At 37.3% G+C, this 12,210-nt stretch overlaps 1 protein-coding gene across 2 annotated transcripts in view; it reads right to left on the bottom strand.

Moving 5' to 3' along the window:
* The window catches only part of ITPR1 (inositol 1,4,5-trisphosphate receptor type 1), a 256,332-nt gene that overhangs the window by 18,704 nt on the left and 225,418 nt on the right, over nt 1-12,210 (bottom strand). For both annotated transcript variants that reach the window (XM_087708906.1, XM_087708907.1), the window contains 3 exons: nt 10,108-10,244; nt 4,451-4,616; nt 2,087-2,247 (listed from right to left, as the gene is read on the bottom strand). In XM_087708906.1, the coding sequence (XP_087565032.1) occupies nt 2,087-2,247; nt 4,451-4,616; nt 10,108-10,244 (464 nt within the window). The remainder of the gene's footprint in view (nt 1-2,086; nt 2,248-4,450; nt 4,617-10,107; nt 10,245-12,210) is intronic.

The raw sequence follows: 12,210 nt of genomic DNA, 5'->3' as shown, positions 1-12,210 counted from the left end.
GTACAGAAATATAAACAAACAAGAAAGATATCCCATTTGCTGTTAAAGAAAAGTCTAAAAGAAAAACTAGAAGTTTTCAAGGATAGCATCTGGGATTTATACACAATAAAATGCTACTCAACATTTGAAGTTGGTCTGACAGCCAGATGAGAATTCTATATTATCCATCCAACAGATGGCTGAGGTGGTAGTTTGGGTGGCAATTTGGTGACTTGTAAATCTGAGATGCTGATTTAACCCAGAATCACCTGCTTTAATATAATGTAATTATCACTTTAGATAGATAGGGAATGATAGGCTGGAGGTGCTCGTAAGTATTTTGGGGGAAGGCACAGAAGAATGGGATTTTGATTGTGATGTGCAAGAAAAGAAAGGATCCAATCTGGATCAGTCAACGGGACCAGGGATTTTGTCTTCCAAGCTTTTGGACTCATACTGGAGCCCATCTTCAGAGAACTTCACTGCTAGAAGACAAAAGACTTCTGGTCCCGGTGACTGTCCCAGATTGGATCCTACATTATCCTGGGATAATGGGACAGGGCGGGGGGGGGGTACCGAAGAATGGGGCATGATTCATAAGAAAAGATATGACAGGAGGCTGAGAGTAAGCTCACTCAGAAAATGTGACAGGAACCTTCAACAAACTCGCCTTTTCTAGGGGATTTTTACACTGGGATCCACAATTTTAGATCTTTGGAGCCCAAGAACTTTGGCTACTGCTATTAAATGCCAAGTCTGTTCATAATAAAATATAACAGGTTTAGGTTTAGGTTTAGGTTTATTAGCATTTGTAGGCCGCCCTTTTCCCTGGGGGGACTCAGGGCGGCTCACACAAAACCGGGAAGGGGAAATACAAACATTAAGATAACAACATATAATAAAATAATAGACAACATACATTCATCATTCGGGCGGGGTAACTATCCTTATCCCCAGGCCTGACGGGCGAGCCAGTTCTTCAAGGCTATGCGGAAGGCTTGGACGGTGGAGAGGGTACGAATCTCCACGGGGAGCTCGTTCCAAAGGGTCGGGGCTACTGCTGAGAAGGCCCTCCTCCTTGTAGTTGCCAGCCGACACTGGCTGGCCGATGGAATGCGGAGGAGGCCTAGTCTATGGGATCTTATAGGTCGCAGGGAAGTAATTGGCAGAAGGCGGTCTCTCAAGTATCCAGATCCACTGCCATGTAGGGCTTTATGGGTGATTAATAGCACCTTGAAGCGCATCCGGAGATCGACAGGTAGCCAGCGCAGCTCGCGGAGGATAGGTGTTATGCGGGTGAATCGAGGTGCACCCGCAATCACTCGCGCGGCTGCGTTCTGCACTAGCTGAAGTCGCCGGATGCTCCTCAAGGGCAGCCCCATGTAGAGCACATTGCAGTATTCCAGCCTAGAGGTCACAAGGGCCCGAGTGACTGTTGTGAGAGCCTCCCGATTCAGGTAGGGTCGCAACTGGCGCACCAGGCGAACCTGGGCGAATGCCCCCCTGGTCACAGCCGTTAAGTGGTGGTCGAATGACAGCTGTGGGTACAGGAGGACTCCCAAGTTGCGAACCCTCTCTGAGGGGTATAAAATTTGACCCCCCAGCCTGAATTAAAAATTATTTGTATTCCCAATTAGATTGCACATGAGAGACAAGACTTGGATTAAGTTGTGAAAAATGTAATAGCATAGAAGGAGGTTTTTCCATCTTCAAATTTTGGCCACCTAGTAGTGCTGGAACACTTCTACCAGGTTTCCTTCCTTTTGCAAGAGTTCTGGAGTGGATTACAGTGAATTCACAACCTCTGTGCAAACTTTGGGCCTGATCCAACATATTGAGGGCCCAAAGCATATGGGTGGCCACACACTGAGTTTCCAAAAATATCAGACATTGACAAGACATTATTTTGTAACAATTTTGTGAAAACAAATTATAATTGTTCAGAAGAACATTTTTCCATGGGCAAATAACCCAAAGAGGTACACATCAGTGCTCATTACAAATATTTTAAAATCTTCATAGAATGTGAATTCAGATTTTCTGGCATTAGAAGAATTAAAAGAAGTATGAACAAGCCGTATTTCACACACAACATGGCAAAACTCACCTTTATCATTTCTGCTACATAACTCTCAGGCCCTGTATATTCCGTAGAGTCTTTTACTTTTACCAACACAATGAAGAATAAATAATGCCACATATTGTGCTCCTCTTTAATATGTTCCTCGAAAGTCACTGTCTTGTTATCAAACTTGTCTCTTTCCAAACCTAAAGAGGAAGATGAAACATGACCTCTGAACACAATTGAAGGAAGAGTATTCGACCACATATACCATATGTTTTTATATAGCATATTGACTGGTTAATTAGATTCCACTGAAGTTTTTTTTAAAGGCAACCCCAGTAATATAAAACAGCTTTTTTTAAACAGCACTACATGATTTTACGACTACCTATAGATTGCAGCAAGCGATACAGTAGTTCAGTGGTTAAGATGCTGAGCTTGTTGATAAGAAGGTTGGCAGTTCAGTGGTTCAAATCCATAGCGCCATGTAACAGAGTGAGCTCCCATTACTTGTCCTAGCTTGTAACAACCTACCTGTTCAAAAGCATGTAAAAAATGCAAGTAGAAAAATAGGGGTCACTTTAGTGGGAAGGTAACAGTGCTCCGTGCACCTTTGGCACTGAGTCATTCCGGCCACATGACCACGGAGACGTCTTCAGACAGCGCTGGCTCTTCGGCTTAGAAACGGAGATGAGCATTGCTCCCTAGAGCCACAAATGACTACCACGCATGTGCGGGGGAACCTTTAACTTTATAGATTGTAGGTATTTTTTTCTGGTAATGATAAGGTTCAAATGAATATTGCTTGGCCCTTAAATATTTTCAAACATTAAGAATATATTACATTTCATTTGTTTGTTTGTTCAATTTTATGGCTGCCAATCTCTGTCAATGACTTTCTGGGTGGTTCACAGTTCATAAAACTTCATTTTTATGGGCTACATACAATTTTATAGAAAATGAAGACTTACAATATGTAAAGAAAACACAGACTTTCAGCAATAGCTGAGGATTGATTATTTCTGTTTTGGTATTTATAAGTGTGTGAAGATTAAGAACAAGCAAACATAAGAAGAACCCTGGATCAGATAATAAGTGAATCTATTGTAGCCTCTCTTTTTTTACACACTAGCCAATAAGATGCATTTGGGAAGCCCACAAGTCAGGAGCTAGATGGCGATAGTAACTTTTCAAAATAACCTTCAGGTTTTAACACGATGAGAGAAGGAGAAAAGCATTTTTCTACAAATTACATTTTAGGTACTTTTAAAAAAATGTGTATCTTTCCCTATTTTTATTTGAAGCTAAACAGCTCCAATGGCTCCAGTTCTTCCTCATAGGGTTAGGGTTGGAAAGAGGTTAATGATAGATTTGCTCTTTAACTTTTTGGTTCTATAATATCCACATAATTCCACGTCCCATGTTATATTTGTACAAGGCATTGTTACATTGGCAGTTCTGTTTTTGAGTTCCTTCCTAACCTTTTGATGCATGTAATCTGCCTTTTTTTACAGCAACTAATCTCTGGCTTCACATTTTCGTTATGTTCTCCACCATAATTCTTTCCTGTTCAGTCAGGTAAGATCTAAAGTATAGGTATAATCTGGGTTGTTTACACAGCTTCCATATTGTTCGGCCCTAACTACAGTTCTTCTTTGTAATTTATAAAACACTAGCTGATAACCAGGTATTGCCCAGGTATTTATTTATCCTAATCCTGTATTAGACAGGAAAAGCCTTGATTTCGGAGACAATTAAATTAGTTACAAATGTTTTCTCTGTGCCCCCAGAAGCCATACATTTGTCCTCAAAAATAATCAAAGCCTAGTTGAAAATGTCCAGACCAAACATTATTTCTAATGTTGGATTTCCCCCCTTACCAGTGGGAGCCCCCTTGTGGAGTACTGTGAAGCCGTTATTATGGCAACTTCACTGCACTGTACAGTAGAAGCTATTTTAAGGCATAACAGGCTGTATCTTAACAGAACACACACCCTGAGGTGAGTTAGGGGTGTCTTACCCTCACAGTATTTGTTTCCTGACAGTAAGTCATTTGTGTACCAAGTTTGGTTAAAATTGCTCGAGGCGTTCCAGAGTTATGCTGGAACACACACACACACACACACACACACACACACACACACACACACAGCCATTTATATATAGCTAGATTATCTCAGCACCAAATTTGCAGGGGATCTTACCTTGTACATCTCTCTAAAGTTAGAATTGCCATGCAACCCTGGCTAATCCATGAGAACACTAAGACTTAACATTACATGCCCCCTAGAAATTTATTCTAAAAACATTCATAAAATGTTGATTCCATCACAAAAAATGTATGCATTTCTTTTGAAGAATGGAGACACTGCCTTGGACCGAACTCTTGCTGATTCTGATACTTACCACAAATAAAACATGTTGTTTTCAAAATTTCTTCTTTCTTCTGTTTCTCACTTCTTAAATCAGCAAAGGTATCAATAATGACTCCAAAAATCAGATTAAGGACAATAATGATCACCATGAAGAAGAAGAGGAGATCATATATCACTCTTGCAGCAAACAAAGGTTCCTAAAATGCAACAGTAAATGGAAAATATTAAAGAAAACAAAGCTACAAAGGGACATATTGCTTGATGAGTGAACATTATATGCCTGTGTTTGATACAATGAATTGCTGATGACATACCTTTGGAGAATAAATAATCAGGATCAATGCCAATCTGACTAATCTTTTAAGTCATCTGCTTAAACCACATATCTACAAAAGATTCATTTGGGATTTCCTGAAGCAATCCTTTCTTGTTTTAAAAACATATAGGTCTTTGTTATATTCCAACAGAATAACAGATTATTGTAAGGAAATGTAATCCAAATTGGAGTCCCATTTTTTTTTAAATGCAGGAGTGCAGGAATTAATGGCTAAAACTAAAGTATCATGTTCACCTATAAGTACACATATATTTTTTCAATTCTCTAAATATATGAATAACTTATATTTAAGTAAATAAAGAACAGCTTTTTCAAAAACTAGATTAAATGTGTTGCTATCAAATATATTATATGGGCAGAGGTGGATTGCTCCCAGTTTTACTACTGGTTCACTTTGCTCGTGCTTGCTTCATTCACATGCATGCCAGATGCGCGCTATGGGTGTGTGCACAGTTCAATGTACATTGTTCCTTGTGAAGAACAATTTACAGTGAACTGTGCATACGCGTGCACTACTAAACAACATGCTGGTGACTGGGGAAACGGTTCGGGGACATGGCCAGCCTGGGTCACTGCTGGTTCTGTGACCCAGGCCTAAATTTCACTACCATTGGCTGAACTGGGAGCAGCCCACCTCTGTGTATGGAACATTTTTTGGAAAAAAAACCCTCATCTCTCAAAGATTTTGCCCCCGTAATGCTACTGATATTGTAATGGTGGACAATATTTAATTGTATTGAGAATTTTATAAGAGTCTTTGGCAGGAAATTATCTGGCCTAATTTTTAAAATCCAAACCAGAAGAAAGACTTCTGAGCGTGCAAAAAAATTATTTGCAGATAAAAATCCTAAAATTATAGCAGGACCAGATTTTTAACTGTGATGATAAAAAGCAAGGCTCTTAGTAACAAACTGATGAGTTGGGGTTCTATATAATATTTATTACATATTTTATTTGTAAAAATATATCTACTGCCAGGTTTAGATTATATTTCTAACTTTGGGGCATTTTGGATGTAAATTAAATTGATTGATTGATATATAGATGCCACATTTAGATTGGGCATTCTTTTCTAGCAAATCATTTCTAGTTTGTAGTTTTAATTTTCTATTTTTGGTTTCCTATTTTTATGTATAATACATACCATACTATGCCATATTATACTTGTGGATTATAAAACAGGAAGTAGGACATGGGAATGTGATATATTTTGGATTAGACCATTAAGCGTATTGAAGTACTGAATTTAGAAATATATGAGAAATGACTGTGGTGATATTATAGGTATATTGGGTGGGAAAGAGAGCATATGCTATGAATCTTAGGTAGACTGAATTATGCAACAAGCATACCAAATAATGTATCAAAGATCAAGTTCCCAGATTTTGATATGAAAAACAGAATGAATGATATAGTATACACAGTAGAGCTAGACCAAGTAAAGGAACATGCTTGTTTTGGTAGAATGTTTATAAAGATAGGGAATTAGATAGATATATTTGAAGACGCACAAATGAGATAGTATGTTATCTATTGCAAGGAATAAATCTTGAAAGACATGAAAGTGGGTGTGCTTGAGAACATACTTTGGTTGTCTTTGTTCAATGGAAGTTAAAGTATATCAGAAGAAATATAGAAGTAACTCAATGCAGTTGAAATGTCATTGAAAAAGTGTGTGAAGTAAAACAGGAAAAAAACATCAAGAATGAAAAGCTTAAAATAAATATGGATTGCTTTTGAATAAGGACTGAATACAATGTGAACTACTAGTATAAAGGATATACAGTGAGGTAGTTTAGATGTTTATAGGGGATGAATGAATTACAAAACAAATATAGGAAGGAACAATGAATGGGTCAAAAGAAAAGAAAAGCCTGAGAAAGTCAGGTTGGATGGAAGGATAATATGCAATGGGTAGAAAATAATCAAGGAGACGACCAATCTCGAACTAAGGATAAATTTTCTGGCAGTTAGAACAATTAATCCATGGAATGACCTGCCTCCAGAGATTTTGTGTGCTTCAACACTGGACATTTTTAAGAAGAGATTGGACAACCATTTGTCTGAAATGTTATAAGGTTTCCTGCTTGAGCAGAGAGTTGGACTAGAAGACCTCCAAGATACCTTACAACTGTTATTCTGAGTTGATCAGATCCTCAGAAAGAGACAGGTAAGAGCAAATTACAGTGTATTTTATGTACAGCATTATTTTGTAAATAATGTATGGCCATATAAACAAGAATGGTTTTCAAGGGTAGAAACATAAGAAAGAAATAATAATAATTACATTCAGCTAAATACCCTTCCATTTTTATCTCTCATTTCATGCCTTTAATTTATTTGGTTTGATATTGCTTATCTCTTTTCTTTCTTGCATATAATATTGCTGTATATAATAGCCTAAACACAATGGGCACTTATAACAGATAATTCTGTTATATACCACAATTCTATCCTTAGTGCTCAAACTCCTGATTTCTTAAGACAATCTAAAACATAGATGAGTGAGAGACTTAAATTTTAAGAAAATGGATATTAATAAACCAGAAAAATGATAAATGAAATCCAATGACAGGAGGAACTAATAGGAAATAGAGCTCAAGATGAAAGGGAATTCCTAAAAAAGAAGATACTAATATCACAATTTCAGTTAGGAATAAAATGGAAGACAGCAGAAGGCAATATGACCGCACAAAAGCTTAGCAAATTCTGAAATACAGAAAAGGACAAATACAGGTGCTACAAAGAAGTCGTCAAGTTAGAACAGGAGTCAGCAACCTGCAGCTTTGGAGCCGCATGTGGCTTTTTCATCCCTCTGCCGGGGCTCCCTGTCACTGATTGGTGCCATAATTGATAGGGCTTTCGATCAGGACAGGTAGAGGAAGGATGCCACGCTAGGAGGGGACTCCATGGTGGAGGAACCAGACTTTTGGTCAGCAGAGGAAAAAGGAGGCCACGCTAGGAGGAGACTCTATGATGGGGAAACTAGACTTCCGGTTGGCTCCAGAATTGATTGGGGAGCGTCTGTTTAGGACCTTTGTGGCTCTTTGAGTGTTTAAGGTTGCCGACCCCTGAGTTAGAGCACAAACAGCTAAGAATTGTAGTAATGATGTGAAACTCAGGTGAAGCTTGGCAAACAATGCTAAGAACAACAAAAAAGGTTTATTTGGATACTATTAAAATAAAAGATAGAGGAATCAATTTAATCATCATTAAATTGTATTAGCTGCTCAGTGATGAGAGAAAAAGTAAAATTCATGAAGCAGTACTAAAGGAAAAGAATGAAAGGGCAGGATTGAAATGTCAAACTGACAGAAATATAAGTCAGAGACTCTGCTTTGATTCTCCAAGGTCAAATGAATAGCCTTTAGTTTACCAATGAAATTTGCTGGTGGTCTGTTGAAACCTTTATGTAGTAACTTTGAGAAATCCTAGAAAATGGATGAAATGCCAGATGATTGAAGAAAAGCAAAACTGTTTCTATCGTCAAAAGAGAGAGAAAAAAAGAAGACCCAGGGAGCAACAAACCACTCAGTCTGGCCTGAATATATAAGAAAATGATCAACTTGTAAGCACTTTGAAAATAATGCAGTAATGATTACAAATTAAATTTTTTCCCAGACTATCCTAACAGCAGTTTTTGATTGGGTGATTTCTTTTGAAGATTAGTGGAATAATATAGATAAAAGACATCTTGCTTCCATCAAAGTATCTGTTGAACTAACCATAATGTTTAATTAGCAAGATAGATAAAATGTAGAATGAATGGCATGACAATTAATTGGACACATCACTGGTTCACAAAACATATGCTTCATCAAACTGGAGTGACATTCGAAGGACATAGAGTGCCATTCAAAGGGCCTGTAGTCACAAACATTTTTTTAATTAATGCATTGGATGAAGAGGTGGAACAAAATTTCTATCTCAGATGACAAAAATAAATTCACACAATCTGTAGAGATTCTCAGTCATCCAGGTCATGGTTGCCTCAAAGGTGCTTTTTTTCAGGAAACAATTGGACTTTTTTCTTTTTTTCTTTTGAAGATGCTTCGCTTCTCACCCAAGAAGCTTCTTCAGCTCTCACAGAATAGTGGGAAATGGAAGGATGTGAGTGCTCTAAAAGGATGCAAATTACCAGCTGTCTGCAAGGAATATAAATTGTTTCATTCCCCATTATCCTGTCAGAAGCTTTTTGGATGAGAAGAGAAACATCTTCAAAATAAAAAAAAACCAAGAAAATCCAGTTTCCACCTGGGGAAAAAAACTCATTTGGGACAAAATTCACACAATCTCAAATGGGCTGTGAGAAATGGGTTAAAATGAAAATATAAAATGTAACGGAGATAAATGCAGTTTTTTCTTTTTAGGAAGCACAAATCAAAACAGGGGATTCCTGGCTAGGCAATGCTCTTTGTTACCAAATGTGGCCAAGGAGCAAATTCAATATTAGGGTGCATCAATATTAGGGTGTAGTTCTTAAATCACACAAACAGATTCATGTTATTCTTTGTTATTCATTTTTCACCTTGCTAACCTGCATGCAGTTAAGAAGGATTTAGATAAATTGCAGTTTGTTGAGAGAAGGACAAAAGAAGAATAGGAGACTTGAAACTAGGTTTTGTGCAGAGAGTTTGAAGGAACTGGAAAGATATAGCCATGTGAAATTAAACCAGGATGAAATTACACTGGGGAGGAAAAAAACCTGCATAGAAGAATGTTAAGATATGTTTGTGATTGCCCTAGAATGCAGAATATGGAATAACAGATTTAGCTTGCAAGAAGGCAGTTTCTTAATAATGTTTTTTAAAAAAAGGATGACATGCATGGTGCTTGCTACAGAATCAGCTCCCCAAAGGACTGATGGATTCTTTTTCACTGGATGCATTTGGCTGACAGCCAGTAATGTTTTAATTTCAATTCCTGAACTTAACAGCTTTGACAGAATTGCCAACTTCATGATTCTACAATTAAAATAGTGTTGGAAACAGTTTTATAGCACTCTTGCCATACTGGATAGAAAACCTATTCATGGTAAAAAATATGGTACAGATAGTAAAAAAAATGGACTTTTGGGAAAGTTCTTGGCCTGTTAATATGATGTTATTACTGAACATTAGTAAATTCTTTATCAGAGTAACTAGAACTATTTTTAAAACATCAGTTTGAGCATTCCTTACTAGCATAATATTTACACATTTAGCTGGCACGATAGCATACTCATATTTTGCACAATATTAACACTATAAAATATCATTTCAGTCTTTATTTTTATAATTATTTATGGCTCGTCAATATCTCATTGCTATTACATGCGTGTACTACTCCTTTCACGTGTAATGTTAATTTACCTCCTTGGATGGTTTCCTGAGTACATCTCCTACTCCGCCCCCGCTTCTCAGCCCATGACTAAGCACAGTAACAATGCACATCAGCAACGTCTCACATGTATGTTCTTTATCCTCTTCAGATTCTTCAGAAACTAGCTCTATTAAATAAAAGAAGTTTGGGATATGACCATGAGACAGTGGGAGCCTGAAGATCACTTTCATATTTTGTACAAGCATATTAAAGACAAATAAGGACCTTTCATTGCATCTCTTCCTCTCTCCTATAGTTCAAAAACCTATCTGGAGAACTTTGTGATTCCATGGGTTATTCAGAATTGTCATGTGAAATTTTTAAAAATTGGAAACTTGTCTTAATCTCAATCTACAAGATGACTCATTACATCTGGAATGTCTATACAAGAAACAATGTAAGCATATTTTCAGTGAAAGCATATGAAACATATGAAGCATATGAGGAGCCGAGGTGGCGCAGTGGTTAGAGTGCAGTACTGCAGGCCACTTCAGCTGACTGCTATCTGCAGTTCGGTGGTTCAAATCTCACCGGCTCAGTGTTGACTCAGCCTTCCATCCTTCCGAGGTGGGTGAAATGAGGACCCAGACTGTGGGGGCGATATGCTGACTCTGTAAACCGCTTAGAGAGGGCTGAAAGCCCTATGAAGCGGTATATAAGTCTAACTACTATTGCTATTGCTAAGAAGCATTAGACTATCTCTAATTTCAATTCAGAAGCAAGCATGTCATTAATGTTTTGGAACAAGATACTTTTATAATTCTGTAGCCTTATCAATAGCCCCCAATTCCAACCAACTTAATTTACATATACATAATTTGTCTAATGAAAACTTTGAACATCTTTCTAGTGCACACTTTCATTTGTTTTTGTCTACTGAAAACTTTGAATATATTTCTGATGCATATTTTTATGTTCACAAAATGACCTTGACTGTGATAATGAACAACTGAACTCCCCCCCCCCCCACGCACTTTCTGGCTCCTGTATTCCCCAATGCCCACTCTTGGTTCTTCCTTATCACTTTATGACAAACTCTGGAGCCCACCTAAGTCTACCCATTTTGAGATAGGAAAAGGCAATATCATCTTGTATAAGTCTTCCTGAATGCAAAAACACACACAACTGCTACCAATTTTCCAGCAAAAATAGTCAGCAAAGTTTTACTCCATGCATTTAACACTACATCAGGACAATAATTCTAGCCGAATAAAAAAATCAGTTATTGCCACTGATGGTAGCAATAGAGATGGGGGAGCAGTAAAGATGGGGGAACTGAAAAATGTGGAGGGAAAAATTACGCGGGTGAGATCACACTAAAAGAGGCAGTAATGCACAGATATACGTGAATAATTTTATATTATTGTCCGAAGGAGATTGGATTATACCATTTGAGAAAGAATGAAATGTTTGTGAGTCCCAAAGAAGCAAGAATTTTTCCACCATTAATGCAGCATCCCAGCGCTCTTAAACTTAGTAAAAAAATAAACTGTTGGGCCCCTCAAAGTGATTTTAATTTTGCATTCATTGTACATAGAAACTATTCCATTTGTTTTGACTAGTAAATGTTACACATTAACAAAAATGAACTAGTGGTCTTTTCAAATCACCTGAATTGGGCGCTCTTGCTGTGAAGAAAACATTTCTAATGGTATAAAAATATGTCCTATGTCTCATTTTCCAGGACAGAAATAATTTACAACCTACTGCATGAGTTTATATGTTACATTCCTAGCTTTTCAACGCAATGAGAAATTTTACTGTCCCTCTCCCTCACTGCTAAAAAAAGTAACAATAAAATGTGATATATATGAGGAAAGACTACATGGTTGATATACCTCTGCTCTGGGAAAACACTGTTGAGGGTAACTTGTAAATAATGTTTGTTGCCTTTAACAATAACAACAAATATTAGGGAACAATAGGGAACATAGCAATGTGCGTTCAGTATTCTATTCTTTTTATGATTACGGCATAGCGTCCTTATGCTTCAGATCTCATACATACCACTATTATAGTGTTTGAGAGAGTTGATACATATACATATACATATACGTACATATATACATACATACATACATACATACATACAT

Source organism: Thamnophis sirtalis, unplaced genomic scaffold, assembly GCF_051295495.1.
Source record: "Thamnophis sirtalis isolate CommonGarterSnake01/CBP01778 unplaced genomic scaffold, rThaSir2_p1.2 scaffold_3, whole genome shotgun sequence".
Lineage (NCBI taxonomy): Eukaryota > Metazoa > Chordata > Lepidosauria > Squamata > Natricidae > Thamnophis > Thamnophis sirtalis.
The sequence above is the reverse complement of the archived record's forward strand: the minus strand, read 5'-3'. Positions and strand labels throughout refer to the sequence as shown.